The sequence below is a fragment of the Triticum aestivum genome, chromosome 3D (assembly GCF_018294505.1).
Source record: "Triticum aestivum cultivar Chinese Spring chromosome 3D, IWGSC CS RefSeq v2.1, whole genome shotgun sequence".
In the NCBI taxonomy this organism is placed as follows: Eukaryota; Viridiplantae; Streptophyta; class Magnoliopsida; order Poales; family Poaceae; genus Triticum; species Triticum aestivum.
This window is the reverse complement of record NC_057802.1, coordinates 16,510,543-16,526,056: the sequence shown is the minus strand read 5'-3', so window position 1 is coordinate 16,526,056 and position 15,514 is coordinate 16,510,543. Positions and strand designations below refer to the sequence as shown.

The following is a 15,514-nucleotide window of genomic DNA, read 5'->3' as shown; positions in this document are numbered from 1 at the left end:
GAAGGAGCGCTCGTTAACTAGCTGCTCTCAGTAATATAGGACCTTTTAGATCACTATAGTTGGTATCCGTATAAGGCCAAATTTTTTTGGATATTCATCCTTTTTCTTCATTGAGTTTTTTTTGAGTCGACGTATATATCCATCCTCATGGTCCAGACGGGGGCATCGTCATCGGTTGCTTACAAAAGTCCTTATCGAATGCACACATCGATGCCAGCACGGCAGACCCTCTCTCTCTGGCGTGGATGTACATGCACCTACCTATCCCACCGCGCCAAAAGCAAGAAGAGAGAGAGAGAGAGAGAGAGAAAAAACACGCGAAAAGAGGAGGAGGAAGAATTCCATCGACAACCCTCCCTCGGAACTATCGGATCTCGAGAAGAAGATATATCCATCTTCGCTGGCACATTAGGGTATGCCTACAATTTTTTTGTTTCGGTTTTGTTATCATAAGTAATGAAACATGGTGTCAGCTATTTTCTCGGAAAATAAAATAGAATCATGAGAAAGAAAGTGCAAACATTTTTGCACCTCTATCACGAAAGAGGACAACTTGATTTTGAAAAATGAATAATGTTCATACAGTCCAATCGGTTATAAATAGGGGTACCTATTTAGCATTTCTTGTTTTTAAATTTTAGCAACAACCAGGTTTTTAGACCCAACGACGTGTACTATCACGTTCAACCATCATTTGCCCTTCAACCTCCCGATCTTATGTGACTTGACAGAGTAGCATGGCCTTTCTTATGGCAACTTCTTGGGCGGTAGGAATTTTGATACATCTGCCATTCCGCTAGGAGAGTCGTTGATGATGTGACAAAAGGCCCGCCTTCGACTGGAGTCGAGAAGACGCAGGCAGCAAAGCTCAATCATGCGCACCAGCAATGATGACCCACTCCGCCAATTACTCTCTAATGCCTCCTCCCTTGACTTCTCTTCCACCTTCATACCGGCTAGGAGAGTAGATGAGAAAACCTGAACTTCCTTGAGACGAGAGCTCAAAATAAGCTTATTGACAAGGATATGTCCCGAACCTCCAACAACCACTCTCCACCAGGGACATTAACCAAAGCTTAGGTTGGATCTTATGCTCAATTGCCCAGGAGACTGAAGCTTGAGGACTTATTTCATCGAGGTCGCTTCATGAAGGAAAAAAAAACTCAAATACAAAAGCCCACAATCTCGCTCGCTACGCTCCATCTTTAGATGTTGGTCGCCATACATGGCCCATCTCACCCATATGATGTACCTACCTCCCTGAAGTAATATAAGACCTTTTAGATCACTATAGTTGTTATCTGTATAAGGCCAATTTTTTTGGGATATTCATTCTTTTTCTTTATTGAGTTTTTTTTGAGTCGGTCGTATATATCCATCCTCGTGATCCAGACGGGGCAGCCTCGTGGGTTGCTGACAAAAAACTCTTATCCAATGCACACATCGTTGCCAGCACGGCAGGCCCTCTCTCTCTCCCTCTCTCGTGGCGTGGATGTACATGCCGCGCCAACAGGAAAAGGAAAAAAAAAACACGCGAAAAGAGGAGGCGGAGGAAGAATTCCATCGACAGCGCTCCCTCGGAACTATCGGATCTCGGGAAGAAGATATATCCATCGCTGGCACCCGTCGTCTTCCTCCTCCGCCCGCCCCCATCCCATCTCCATCCAAGCCACAATCCACCGGCGAGCTCGCCATTAATCCCACTCCACTCGGCTCCAGGAGCGCCAGCGGCCTCCGGTCGAAGGTACGACGTCGTTTTCCACCCCCACGTCAGCCACTCCACTCCCCGGTACTACCACTACCAGTCAACGCGCCGGTTTAATGCGATTTTCGCCGTTACATTTTTTTTGGTAACGGAAGCTGAAAGTTCCTGCGGTGGTGTGCGATCGCAGGAAGGTCCCCCTTCTGCCCCCCGTTAAGATGATGCGGTGCGCTGTGAGGGGCGGCGGTGCTCACGTCGTCATCGGCGAGCGGAGGTCGCCGTCGTCGTCGTCGCCCGGCAGCGGAAGGAGCGTCGTGCGGATGTCGGAGGGGCGCGGCGGGCTCTGCTGCGGCGGCGTGAGGTCGCGCGCGGCGGATCTCGCGGGGCTCGAGATGGGCAGGCCCAGCGCCGGCGCCGCGGGGCTCTTCCGGAGCACGCGCTACGGCCGCGTGCGCGCCACGGCCTCAGGTGCGTGCGTCGCCGTCTCGTCACTCCCGTCCCGCGTCGCCGATTCGGGGCACGGAAGCGTGGTTGTGCAATCTGGGGTTTGGTTGTTAGGGATGATGTAAGCTGCAGCAACAACCTACCAATCGCCGCCAGATTCCGTGCGATTCTGTGAATGTTTGGCAGGGGGAATGTGACGGAGGGTCATGCCTGTTGCGCCGGCCAGCAATTTCGTTGTGAATTCCGCTTTGGGCAAACAGGGATTGCATCGGCGCTGTCTATCCAGTACTAGTACCAAGCTGTAGTTGTCCTGGGTGGTGTACTAGTGTGGTTGCCAGCGGACTTGTGACATGCTTATTGGCCGTCTGAGATTCAGCTTCTGGTGTACCATGGGAATGTCCGTGTTGCATAGTAGGCTCCGAATTGTACAGGATGTTGGTAAAGATCTTGCGGTTAGCTGCACATGATACCATGACAGTGTATTGTCACTGGGATTTTTGACCGTTTAACTGTATCAGCTAATCTAGACTCCTTTACTATCTTATATCCAGCTGACCCCGAGGATATTCCATCTGACAAGCTTCAAGCTAAATCTTCTGGGAGTGTTCTGCCGTACGTTGGCGTTGCTTGCTTGGGGGCAATTCTGTTTGGCTACCATCTTGGGTATGTTTTTCCTTTTCACTCTACTGTTGCGTAGAAATATTTCCCATGCATTGCAAGGGGTTAAGCGCAGTTTCCTAGTCTAAATGTTAACTGACCTATACCAGTGTCTAGCAAAACTGAATATCTCATTTGAATACATGTGTTTTAGTGTGGTCAATGGCGCACTTGAATATCTCTCGAAAGATCTTGGGATTGCTGAAAATGCTGTGTTACAAGGTATGACATTCTTTTACTTGCTAGTATAATCCACACTTCATTTATTGTAGTTTTAGAACCTTTTCGTACATACCTTTTCTTTGTGTCTGCAATAGTGACATCTGAAATGTCAGATCAATTATGTACACACATTTTTTTTTGCAAGAGACTTGCATACTGCTTTTAAAGGGGATAAGAATAACATATGCACTAGGACTTTATGGCATGAGGATTCCATGAGATATCATTTTGCCTATATGCTTCACAATACATCTGCCTTTTTCACTCAGGATGGGTGGTTAGCACAACCCTGGCTGGCGCGACAGTAGGTTCTTTTACTGGAGGGGCTTTGGCTGATAAATTAGGGAGAACACGGACATTTATCCTAGATGCAATCCCTCTTGCTGTAGGCGCATTCTTGAGGTGTGTTCTGAGACTGAATTCACTGCTATAACAATATATGGTTCAAGGTACACTATTGCTATGTAAACCTAACTCGCAAAACATTTGTAGTGCAACAGCTCAAGATGTCCGTACAATGATTATTGGTCGATTACTTGCTGGGATTGGTATTGGGATCTCTTCTGCTCTTGTGCCCCTTTACATATCTGAGGTTTGTGATATCTCAAAATTATCACAACCACTGTTCAGCAACTACTGCCTGTGATATTGAACTTACCCAGCTGACCTATTTGCACCTTGCAGATCTCACCAACTGAAATACGTGGAGCACTTGGTACGATTAATCAGCTGTTTATCTGCATTGGAATTCTTGCAGCTTTGGTAGCTGGATTGCCATTAGCACAAAATCCTGCATGGTGAGTTTTCTCCTATCCTCTTTTCCTTTGTCGCATTCTGTTGATGCCTTTTGAATTTTGTTGTGCTTGTGCATAAAATCTGTTGACTACCAACTTCTGAATTCTCAAAACTTCTAATTTATGAAGTTATGATATATCTAAGAGCAATTGTTTTTTGTAATTACAAGGGAGAAACCTCTTTTTTTTTTTTTGTGAACAAATGCATTTGTAAGGAAGTTAGTCAGGAACAACAGGCATATTCATTTAATACATACGAGAGAACTAAAGATGCAAATCACAATAAATTTGGCATGATAAACATATGAGTTATTTAATTTGTGTTATCTGTTTGTGGTTGTGTGCAATCAGGTGGAGGACAATGTTTGGAATTTCAATAGTTCCATCTATTTTGTTGGCTCTAGGAATGGCTGTTTCACCTGAAAGCCCTCGCTGGCTATTCCAGGTTTGTGCTGTGCAAATTCTTTCACCATATTTTGTACTCAGGTGGCAACACGATACTTGAGAATAACTTTCATGTGATTAACCGCAGCAAGGAAAGATTTCTCAAGCAGAAGCAGCTATAAAAAAATTGTATGGGAAAGAGAAGGTTACTGAAGTCATGTATGACCTAAAGGCTAGTGGGCAAGGATCTAATGAGCCAGATGCCAACTGGTTTGATCTATTCAGCAAACGCTATTGGAAAGGTAAAATGTTCTCTGATTGTTTCCCTACACCCTATCAAGTCAATGACTTGGTACAAAGGAATTAGTGATAAAGTTTCATGTGTTGTCTTAATCTTATAGATGCAAGTAGTTTGGGCAAAGCAACTTTTGCCTATCATCCATGACAACAACAAAATGCATATGAATGATAAAAAAGAAATACTATGTTTTTTATACTCTCACAGTTGCATAGTTGCTTGATCGAAACTATCATCTCAGGGTTCCTTGCAAACTGCTTCTACCAGCCATGTTCTTTACAGTCATGACTCAGCCTACATAACTTGGGTAGCAGTTTATAAGTATTCTATTGATACTCATTTGTGTCTGCGTCATAATTGATAATCATGATGAAATTTTGGTACATGTGTCCTGATATATTTCTCATACTGCAGTTGTGAGCGTGGGAGCGGCACTGTTTTTGTTGCAGCAACTTGCTGGCATAAATGCTGTTGTGTACTACTCTACATCAGTGTTCCGCAGTGCAGGCATTGCATCTGATGTTGCAGCGAGTGCTCTTGTTGGTGCCGCCAATGTTTTTGGTTAGTTCTGTGTTGGTAAGAGTGTTTCGTTAGTAACTTCCAATTCCTTTTCTGAGGTGGTGTATGCATACTTCTCCTAGGTACCATGATTGCATCTTCACTGATGGACAAGCAAGGGAGGAAGAGCCTTCTCATAACAAGCTTTTCTGGAATGGTACTGTCTTTTCTACAGTAGTCTGTATTTGTGTTTCCCAATGTGTAAATGACTTAGAATTACTGTTTCTTCTTTCTCTTATGAAGGCGGCGTCGATGTTACTCTTGTCATTGTCCTTCACCTGGAAGGCTTTGGCACCTTATTCCGGCACTCTTGCTGTTGTTGGCACTGTCCTGTAAGTGGTTTACATTCACCTAATATAGCTTTCTCCTGGTTTTTCTTTATTAATAATTTTAGCTCCTAACTAACTTGAAATCTTGATTGTAATTTTTGTTCAGGTATGTGCTGTCATTCGCTCTTGGAGCTGGCCCTGTTCCAGCTTTGCTCCTTCCTGAAATATTTGCCTCCAGAATAAGGGCCAAGGCTGTAGCATTATCAATGGGAATGCACTGGGTAAGTCTCTAGTGGTTACAGTTGTGACAACTGACAAACAGATTATAGATGTCTGCGCCAACCAATTATTACCCTCCTTCAGCAGTATCGCATATCTTTACAAAATACAAGGTAGTCATAGCTTGTGCGTTATTAGATGAACGATCGGCTTATACATGCGATAAATTGTTTTTAGACAGTAACTTCTGTCCACTTCGGTAGATAGATGAAACTGGAAGAAGAACAAAAAGAAAAATGCATTCTGTAACAGTGATAATCCTTTCTACTTCCTCCGTCCCATAATATAAGATGTTTTGTAACGTCCCATAATATAAGATGTTATTACAAAACATCTTATATTATGGGACGGAGGGAGTACTTACTTCGATGATCAATGTTTTGCACTGTCGACTTAGCCTACTGGCACCAGTGAATCATCATTTGTTCTTTCTCTTTGCAGGTATCAAACTTCTTCATCGGCCTGTACTTCCTGAGCGTCGTCAACAAGTTTGGGATCAGCACCGTGTACTTGGGATTCGCGTCCGTGTGTGCTCTCGCGGTCCTGTACATTGCCGGGAATGTGGTCGAGACCAAGGGGCGATCCCTGGAAGAGATTGAGCGGGAGCTAAGCCCACCCAGTAAAGCCGATGCTAATGCTTTCTTGGTGAGTGATCAATGAGCACCGAGCACAAACGTCCTCGGACCTCGGGATGTTGTCTCTGCCTTTTATGTAGTTCCTGAAATAAGGGAGCCGCAAGGTCGCCTGACGCCATTCAAACCGGCCGGTGCTCAGGGTGTTGTGGCACCAGTAAAGCTCAGCTATTTCTTGTCACATCTCAGAATCAAAGAGCTTATGTGCTATTGCTCCAGGAGGTGCAAGATTTAGGCTTGCTGCTAGTCCTTGGATCGGATGTCATCGTTTTCAGTGTACAGATGAACTCCTTATATGTGTCGGAACTTGGAAATAAAACTCCAATTTGCCGAATTTCAAAGCGTGATGTGTAATTATATTACTTACCAATTGAAAATGCCCTATTTCATACTGTGTAAATGAGATCTTGATGCAGCGGTAAATCGGTAGTAATCCATCCCACTTCATGTTTTTCATTTGAGAAATCAGTAACAGTAATAACCATGTGCTAGTGCTACTGCCAGCAACGAAAAAATCACTAATTTTTTTTGCTGGAAGGAAACCAAATCATTCGATGAACTCGAGTAGCGTCCTGGCCACCTGGCCCCTCAGCTCGGCCCGCTTCATCCCGGCCTTCAGCTCCGCGCGCCGCTGCTTCCTGACCCTGGCCTCCAGCGTCGCCGCCCTCTCGTCGCCGATCAGCCCGAACGCCGTCTTGAGCACCCCGCCGCAGGGCCGCCGCGACGCGATCGCCTCCACCTCCGCGGCGAGGCAGGGGTAGAGCGCCTCGAGCTCGGCGAAGCCCCTCCGCTCGTGGTGGCGCCTCGCGGCCTTGTCGGCGGCGCGATGCTCCCGGCGCCGCGCCCTCTCCGCCACCGTGCCCTCCCAGAGGCGCTTGGAGAGCTTGTAGACCCTCATGTCGTCGTCCGTGACGGGGACGGTGCCGCGGGAGAGCCGCCGGACGGAGCCGTAGTAGCGGTGGCGCAGGGAGTCCACGCGCCTGGCGGCCTGCTCGCCGCTGAACCGGATGCGGCCGGCGAGGGCGGTCGCGAGGTCGTCGCGGGAGGGGAGCTGGCCGTGCCGCTCCTGGTGCGCGACGACGGCCTCCAGGAGGACCACCTCGTCCGCGGTCGGCCAGCTTCGCGGCGGCCCTCCCGTGCCGCTCCGGGGTCGTCGCGGCTTCTTGGCTGCGGGAGCGGGCTCGGGGGACGGGGAAGGCGATGACGGCAGGCTGATGTCGTCTTCCTCGGACGAGACGGAGGAGATCGCGGCCTCGTCGTCGGAGGACGACGGAGACATGGGCGGCGGCGGCGGGTGATTGGCGATTTGGGGAGGGGGCGGGGGTTTGCCGGTTTGGACAGTTCGTGGGTGTGTCTGATCTTGTTTTTTTTTTTTAGGGAAATGTATCTGGATCTTGTAGGTAGGAGAGTTGTAGCTCAACTGGGCTATAGCCCAAGGTGGCTTGACAGTCCGTTCGTTGCAACTCGGCCATTAGGCCCAAAATGGCACATAATTTTTCTGGACATTCTCGACATTTTATCACAGCACATAAACGCGTTGCAACATGCAAATCGGCCATTACAATTCCCTCCACGTAATTCCCTTGTATTTGATGTTGTTTTCTCGGAGGGAAAACTGTGCGGAGAAGTCAAATAAATACAAGGGGAAACCACTGTAAAAAGAAATAGCAGGCACACCTCAGAAATTTGTAGAGAGAAAGTTGTGGCAACGTTCCAGGAGAGCGACATGGAGAGTGGGTTCTCGAAATCCAGGTGCAATGAAACGAAAAAAAAAAGCAATACACAAAATAAAATAAAATAAATAAAGAGAAATGCCGACAAGAAGTCACCTAGAAGTTTTGATAAGAAAATTCTTTAAAATGGCATAAATATCCATATTTCTTAGTGGCCGGTTCTCATGGTACCATTGCATGACAGGTTCAACTTGAGATTTGAGCGGTCGGGGCTGCCCGTTCGGACATTAGAACCATGCACTGTCGAGACTGTGATGCATACTTACAATTTGTTTTGGCACGAATTGGCCATACGATGACATACGAAGGGAAACAAAACAAATTGCTTTTAAAATAGTAAAATGTTACTAGAGTGTGAACAGTAGTTTCGTCGTATTTTCCCCATATACATTTTCGGAGACGAATTTGTTTTTCTCATAAAAAAACCGTACCCTGCAAGCTTGCTAGGACATTGTATGCAGTTGCGCAAAAAAGAAAAAAAAGGACATTGTGTGCAAGTACATTCGAACTTTCAGAATGTTTGGAAAATCGTACAGGCAAATTAAGATGAACGACATGCTCTTCACCCCCGGCCGCGGAAGCAGATCACCAACCAACGCCGTCATCACGCCCAGATTTGAATTGAATTCTTCCGGAAGCATCTCTCCCCTTGTCGCCAGTGGCCTCGGCGTGCGGGCCGACGGACCAACCCAAGCTCCCTCCCATAATCCCAACCCCCAAGCCAGAGATAACAACCCCAGCGAGTCGGCGACAACCCTCCCTCCCGCTCCGACGTCGGAGATGGGCACCCCCTCGTACCGGCTCGCGGCGGCGGTCACGGCCCCCCCGGGCGCCGAGGCCGAGTTCCTCCTCGTCCGGCAGCTGCCCCCGACGCCCCCGCTGGGGGTGGAGGAGGAGGGGGAGTACGGGCGCTACGTCGACAGCGACCTCTACGACCTCCCGTCGGCGCCCCTGCGGCGCCTCGCGGATGGGGAGCCGGCCCGGCCGGGCGTGGCCCTCGCCGGCGCGGAGGCCGAGGGCTCCCTCGACCTCTCGCGCCTGGACGTCCCCGCCGCCCTCCACCAGGTGACGCATCGTTAATTAGTTCAGTGAAATCTGGTCGCTCTGCTGCTGTTCAAGTGTGAAGTATAGCTTGCAAATCTGGTGACATATATCTGGGGAGCTATGGATTGCGAGTTACTACAAGCCTTGTTTACTTGTCCTAGTAGAACCATAATTTGACAAACGGCAACTGATCTAAGAGATGGGCTCTTCTCACTCGCTAGATTTTGAGCCAATTGGGCCTGACAAACGCAATGTGCGGGGAGTGGAGGCTCCTCAAGCATATTGTGGAGGCAGAGTTCGGCCCTGACGCGGGCGTCAACACGGTGCTCATCATCACGTCGCTCGAGTCGAAACCGGAGGCATTGCCAGGTCTGCTGCTTCATTTCTTACTAATGCTTGTGTCCAGGAATTTGCCTGGCCACCAAACCCACCGTAACTCGAGTTTGTTCGTTGCAGACTCCTGTAAATGGATGTCCAAGGAGGGTGCTCGGGAATTGCTTTCTGACGTGAAGCCCGGTGGTACTCGAATTGGGCCCTATGTGCATGTTGGATTTGTTAAATCGGAGCTATCTTCAGATTGTACAGCTGGCTCCACATTGGTCTCCCAGGTCTGTATAATAATAATTTTGTTTGGATCAAATTTCGGTTTCTAGTCAACTGTCATGTCGATCTGTCTCCTTTCTCCTGAAAAGCGATGTTTGGTGACAGGAGTACCCTCCCGGAATAACCCTTGTACCAATGAAGAGTAGTACCCTACGGCCTTTTCGCACAACTAATCTCGTGGTAATACAAGCAACCAGTGGTACATGTGCATCGAAGCGATCTGATTATTTTGCTTGTGGAGATGCTTTACTTATAGATCCTGGATGTTGCTCACAGGTTCATACAGAGGTAAAAGCAAGTACCTAAGATTACATTCGTTTAGCTCTACATACAGTGACAGGGTGTATATCTTGCGGATGCAGCTTCTGCCTTGGACTTATTTTTAAAGTATTATAATCTGTTTAATAGCTTCGGTTCCTTCCATGGGACTTCGATTACTCAAACCAACTTCTTCATACAGGCCTCAAAACTACCCCTAGCTTTATGAGGAAAAGAACTCGTGCCTAAAATGTTAGCCTATTAGATTAGAATCACCAAGGAATACCAAACAGTGACAAGGGGACAAAAAGCGCTGAAGACTTCATGTGAAAACATTATCTTTTCAGAGCTGCAGTTATCAGTGCAAAGAACACAATTTGGTGCATAATGGCACAAACTTTTGGTTTGGGAAAGAATCTACTTGAATTATTTGAGAAGACTAGATCTGATTTGTGGTGGGTTGTATAACTCTCTAAAATGTGAACTTTAAACTCAAAGTTTGTTAGATGACAGATACAAGTTTGCTGTAAATAGGAACAGTTGTGCTTTTTCTTCCCTTGCTGATTTTCCATTTGTCACAAGTATTGCATTGTTACTCTCACCGTGGAACAATTTTGAACTTGATTATCTTATACATAAGTAGAATATTTGAGAAGTATGCCTTCCATTTTATTGATTTTTCTGTTGCTGATTTGGTAATTGGTACCCAAATCAAAAGTGCACAAAATTGTGCTTTGCAATAAGCTTTGTTTTTAATCTGTTAGATGATTTTGCATGCACAGCTATAGGCCTATTGGCCTACAACAGCAGTTGTTTCTATTGAATACTGTTTTAAGCAGAAACTTTTCATTTTGTCCTAACAAATGATCACATTCCTGCCATCTTCAGCTTGCAGATCTTGTCAATTCCCTTCCAAAGAAGTTACTGGTCCTTGTTACGCATCATCATAATGATCATGTCGAGGGTACGCTAGAACGTTTTCTGTAGCACTTCTTAATTTTTCTGTTGAAATTAAGATCATATCTGGGAGAGAAACGCATGGAGCTGGAAACATATACCATGCTATAGTTCTTTAGCTCCTCATTTGTGTTAATTGTTATCATGCCTATTTGTCCATCCTAAATAAACTGGCTACATTTGGTTGAATGACTTAGGTCTTTCGGTTGTTCAGAGATGCAATCCTGATGCTGTTCTTTTGACACATGAAAACACGATGAAGCGCATAGGAAAAGGTAACGACCCACACCATTTTTTATACCAAAATTGTAAAAGTTGTTATTCACTTTGCCATGACATATATGTTTTCCTGATTTTGGCGTACAAAAGTAGTTCAGGAATGGGTTTACTTGGGATAATTCCATTGACATGTAGCAAGTGAAACCTTGCCCTTAGACCTTGTTTTGACCATCCTAAGAGGTTCCTGCTAGTCATAAATCTGTGATTAATGGTGCAAGCAGAGTTTACAAACAAAAGGAGAAAGGGGAAGAAAATTATAAAACAACCAAGACAATTATTTAATATTTGCATCACCTTGAATGATTTGGAAGATTTGTCCACTATAAGTGTGGTACCACATGTCAGCGCATTTTAGTGGTGGAAGGTGGGGAAGAGAGCCATCAGGCGTACGAGGTGGTTAAAATCATAAAAACAGCAATATCTCTGGTGAAGCTTGCAATGCAACATATCTTCTTGTTTACTTGGATGCTCTCTTAGGTATACAGTATACCTTTCTACATGTTCCTCCTCATAGTGGTTTTCACTCTGTTATGGTATGTTTGGCACTTCTAAGGTGCTGTATTGTTGGATCATTATTCATTATTAAATGTCAAACTATTAGTTTGTTTTAGTTTTCATTGCCTGTGAATGACGGTAGTAGATAATAATCCAATTTTATTTCATTAAGTTAGGCTACTCACTAGCCGCCATCTTCAACTGCTATATACCATGGCTATCTCTGTGAACTAGCTCACACTTAATACTCATTAATTTATTTGTGCTGTTCATACACATCTTATATTTCATTTGTGCATGGTGTATAGGGAATTGGTCAACCGGCAATACTGCTGTGACTGGTGGTGAAAGCATATGCATAGGTGACCAAGAACTGCAAGTCGTTTTTGCTCCTGTAAGCCAGTGTTTTCCTTGGAGAATCGTTCTCTGGTTTTAGCTTATGCCATTGTTTCCTTACCTAGCATGATAATTCCTTTGAAATTTCCAATAATTAAATACTTAATTATGTAGCAATTTTTGTAAAGTCCAGTGCAACATAACCCTAATGGTTATAGTAGCATTTGGCAGTCCGACATATATTGTTTGGTATAATTTTTTTTGCTTCTTGCTGTTCAAATATAGTTGCATGCCATAGTCCATACAGAATGATTATGCCAACCACTGATAATATTTTGCAATGATTATTTTAAGAAAAGATGGTGGCATGACATTTGTTACTTGAATGGATTTACATTTTATAAGAATTAAAGAATATTAGGACTTCAGAAAAAATACACAAAACGTAGCATTCCTGATGTTGTTTTGAAGCAAAATAGTAGCAACACTATACATGATCTGTGCATGACCTAGAAAGTATTCTCTGGAAAACACTTGACTTATACAGCAACCCAATATTCACATTTGAAGAAGTCTATGTTTCTGTTATTCTGTTGAATTAACTATTGTGAACTCATAATAGCAGAAGCATACAATTTGTCTATTTTAGAGTTTGGAGTTCATCCATTTATTGATATGATCTGATCTCAAGCATATATTCAGCTGTTTTTGTGGAATCTACATCATATTTTAGACCAGAACATACTGAATTTATTGATTGATACTTCTCTATGTTTTCAATACTAGGGTCATACAGATGGTCATATGGGGCTTCTCCATGTCAATACCAATGCACTAATTGTCGGAGATCATTGTGTAGGGTAAGCATCATTCTTCAGCATATTAACAGCAGCAGTTGCAGATACTCTAGAGAAATTGGATCTTTTGCCCCACTTTTCTTCCAACTTTGATCACCCCCCCCCCCTGAGAATGACGGGTGGGGCTGGGGCCACTTGCCATTGAGACAAGCACGGGGCAAATCATCAAACCCCATGTAAAGTGGGGCAAAAGATCCAATCCCCCATATACTCTATGACCATTCTTCACTGGTATCTAAATTGAGTCCAAGTATTAAATCGAACTGCCATATCTAAATTGTATTACTTGTTAATGTTATATTTGACAAATGGATAAGACACACGAATAGAATGACCAGCTTCAAGGACTACAGCACGCTCGGATTTTTAACTTGGCCTCACTCGCTAAAGAAACAGTAAGGCTAAGCATTTGGAAACTATTGGGCTGTCATATATAGGCTATGTATGATGTACAGAGGTTTGTCTATTAGACAGCATATTAAACACCCACCAGTGTTTTTATTTTATTAATAAAAAAGATGCAAGAACTAAAATACCGACTACTTTTCCTCAAAAGTTATACAGAATAAAATCACACCCTAAACAGGCAAGTGATGCTAAATAAAATAAACACTGAAGTAATGATGCATAATTTTGCCATTTTCAGGCATGGAAGTGCAATATTGGACAATAGAGCTGGTGGCAACATGAAGGTAACACTGATTTTTGTTTGGAAGCTCATTTCTTGCATTATAACCGAAGTTCACAAATCGTGGAAAATCTCTCGGTTTCTTTCCCATCTTGTACTTTGTTTCTGTGCTTTACGTTTTCTAGCAATGCTGCCTCCAGAGAGTTGTGTTGTCTAAATCAGAGTTGCATTGGCATAAGGGTTTTCTGAATTATGCAGGACTACTTCCAAACCACATACAAATTCTTGGAGATGTCGCCACACGTGCTAATTCCAATGCATGGAAGAATCAACCTATGGCCCAAGCATATGCTTTGTGGATATCTCAAGTATGGAATTAATCGCTACTGCAAACTTTGTCTACACTTCACAAGTTCTATGGTTGAACAAGTTCATTTTTAGCAGAATATAAGATGAACTTTATACTTTCGGATTTGTCGAATCAATTCAAATGTAGTCTGTTCCTTTGTTGCAACTTTTCCTGTTTCTTCTAAAAAGTGGCCTATTATAGTTTTCTACATGTCCACCTCTTGATGGATGCACAATTATGTTGTTATTTCTTCATCTTTGTTCATACTGATAGTACGATACAGTCATCCGTTTGTAGATACTGCAGACATTAGCTCAGATGTAATGTGCATCTTACTGAATTTGTAGGAATCGAAAGGCTAGAGAAGCCTCCATTCTGCAATCCATAGAGAATGGTGCTCAAACTTTGTTTGATATAGTTTCGAAGACTTACTGTGATGTAGACAGGAAATTGTGGATTCCTGCATCCTTCAATGTTCGCCTTCATGTTGATCATCTGAACTCTCAACATAAACTTCCCAAGGTGAGTGAAAACTGCACTCAACTTCTGTATGTTTCATGATTAATCCAGAGTAAGGAGCCTGCATGTTCCATAATTAATCCAGGAAAAATATTACAAGTGAGTGGTTACCATTTTGAGAGCTTTTCCTCCTGTGGATGCTCTGAAAATTCAAAGAAACACAATAACACATCAAATTTCAGAATAATTTTTGTTTGATATTGTAGAAATGTTTATAACCTATATTAGTGCAGATGAATTTATGGGATGAAAATTTAGCCAGATGCAAATCAGAATGTGCCTGAATGTTTGCTGCAATATTTTACACTGTAACAATATCTTTGACGAAAAAACACATCGAAATATTCTGAAAGCAGTCTGCAACTTTTTTTATCACGTTTCCTTATTTGACAAGCATGCTCTTGTTAGAACCAGTTATTCATTGATTTTGATGATGATTCAGTTTAATTTTCTTGGGGATCACCATGCAGGATTTCTCCTTAGAAATGTTCAGTGGAAGTTGCGATGAATTTATGTCTAGCCTGCAGCAGTAACCGTGAGTGTGAGAAGAAAATCAAATGCTCCTTCCGAGTTTGTATTCCACCTAGGCTGCTCTGTTGAGTTCTTTGGCGTTTTTTTATACGAAACTAAGCAAAGTGATAATGGGGGTTATGTTATCGAATAAACCAAAACGTGTTAGTTATTTTCAGAAGTGTACATATCGAAAAGCCCCATTGATATAACATGTTGCTCAATTTATGCAGGACTTCTCAACGGAAAAGTTTGAATCGAGCTGCGGAACACATTTCATATTTTGGTGGGGCGTAGCGTATGCCCAAGCCAGGAGCTCACCCGCCCTCATCATCGCGGCAAGTGCCCTCGCCGCCGGTGGTCTGGCGATCGCGTATGCCCTCAGAAGGAAAAATGGCAACCAGCCCTAGGATTCTTCTCCAAGACCCGGTAATCCCCATCTTCGAGTGCATGCAACCGTCCTAAGATCGTGTTGTTTCGTGTGCCAAGTCAGACTGTAAACTCCCAAGATTGCTCATGATTGCATACTGTATTTGCGAGCTTTGCTCTGTATACACACAAGGGAGAAGCTCCCGATGCTACGTTGTGTTCTCCCTAAGCCACAGGAACTTTCCACCTGAGTCCATGTGCAGGTGAATCGAATACAGAGACTTTTGCTGAACCGACGCTACCGTTCCATTCTAATCTAAAATAGAAACCTGCTGTGA

The 15,514-nt window shown here is 44.2% G+C and overlaps 3 protein-coding genes across 8 annotated transcripts; 2 read left to right on the top strand and 1 right to left on the bottom strand.

Moving 5' to 3' along the window:
* The first annotated feature begins 1,461 nt into the window (after positions 1 to 1,461).
* LOC123076930 (plastidic glucose transporter 4) lies at positions 1,462 to 6,639 on the top strand. Of its 3 annotated transcripts, none has more exons than XM_044499087.1 (14): positions 1,462 to 1,744; positions 1,893 to 2,170; positions 2,698 to 2,809; positions 2,958 to 3,025; positions 3,295 to 3,427; positions 3,518 to 3,617; positions 3,710 to 3,822; positions 4,171 to 4,264; positions 4,352 to 4,505; positions 4,916 to 5,062; positions 5,143 to 5,216; positions 5,303 to 5,391; positions 5,495 to 5,609; positions 6,049 to 6,639. In XM_044499087.1, the coding sequence occupies exons 2-14, from the start codon at positions 1,921 to 1,923 to the stop codon at positions 6,265 to 6,267; spliced, it is 1,668 nt and encodes a 555-aa protein (XP_044355022.1). In that variant the 5' UTR covers positions 1,462 to 1,744; positions 1,893 to 1,920; the 3' UTR covers positions 6,268 to 6,639. The 3 variants fall into 3 exon arrangements, with proteins under 3 accessions (XP_044355022.1, XP_044355021.1, XP_044355023.1); XM_044499086.1 differs by having other exon boundaries at positions 1,505 to 1,789; XM_044499088.1 differs by lacking the exons at positions 1,462 to 1,744; positions 1,893 to 2,170 and adding an exon at positions 2,521 to 2,584.
* An 84-nt stretch (positions 6,640 to 6,723) lies between these two features.
* On the bottom strand, positions 6,724 to 7,607 carry LOC123076931 (uncharacterized). Its single transcript, XM_044499089.1, has one exon. The coding sequence runs from the start codon at positions 7,516 to 7,518 to the stop codon at positions 6,787 to 6,789; it is 732 nt and encodes a 243-aa protein (XP_044355024.1). The 5' UTR covers positions 7,519 to 7,607; the 3' UTR covers positions 6,724 to 6,786.
* A 905-nt stretch (positions 7,608 to 8,512) lies between these two features.
* LOC123076929 (uncharacterized) lies at positions 8,513 to 15,514 on the top strand. Of its 4 annotated transcripts, none has more exons than XM_044499083.1 (13): positions 8,513 to 9,037; positions 9,238 to 9,385; positions 9,473 to 9,624; positions 9,725 to 9,907; positions 10,766 to 10,841; positions 11,032 to 11,109; positions 11,917 to 12,002; positions 12,731 to 12,804; positions 13,448 to 13,493; positions 13,688 to 13,797; positions 14,126 to 14,300; positions 14,768 to 14,832; positions 15,041 to 15,514. In XM_044499083.1, the coding sequence occupies exons 1-12, from the start codon at positions 8,519 to 8,521 to the stop codon at positions 14,828 to 14,830; spliced, it is 1,710 nt and encodes a 569-aa protein (XP_044355018.1). In that variant the 5' UTR covers positions 8,513 to 8,518; the 3' UTR covers positions 14,831 to 14,832; positions 15,041 to 15,514. The 4 variants fall into 4 exon arrangements, with proteins under 4 accessions (XP_044355018.1, XP_044355020.1, XP_044355019.1 ...); XM_044499085.1 differs by having other exon boundaries at positions 14,768 to 14,838; XM_044499084.1 differs by having other exon boundaries at positions 14,768 to 14,867.

Coding starts and splice junctions, on each gene's coding strand:
- LOC123076930 (XM_044499087.1), top strand. CDS start 1,921: ATGATGCGGTGCGCTGTGAGGGGCGGCGGTGCTCACGTCGTCATCGGC. Junction 2,171..2,697: donor CGTGCGCGCCACGGCCTCAG/GTGCGTGCGTCG, acceptor TCTTATATCCAG/CTGACCCCGAGGATATTCCA. Junction 3,428..3,517: donor GCTGTAGGCGCATTCTTGAG/GTGTGTTCTGAG, acceptor AAACATTTGTAG/TGCAACAGCTCAAGATGTCC.
- LOC123076931 (XM_044499089.1), bottom strand. CDS start 7,518: ATGTCTCCGTCGTCCTCCGACGACGAGGCCGCGATCTCCTCCGTCTCG.
- LOC123076929 (XM_044499082.1), top strand. CDS start 8,519: ATGAACGACATGCTCTTCACCCCCGGCCGCGGAAGCAGATCACCAACC. Junction 9,386..9,472: donor GAAACCGGAGGCATTGCCAG/GTCTGCTGCTTC, acceptor TGTTCGTTGCAG/ACTCCTGTAAATGGATGTCC. Junction 10,842..11,031: donor TCATAATGATCATGTCGAGG/GTACGCTAGAAC, acceptor TGAATGACTTAG/GTCTTTCGGTTGTTCAGAGA.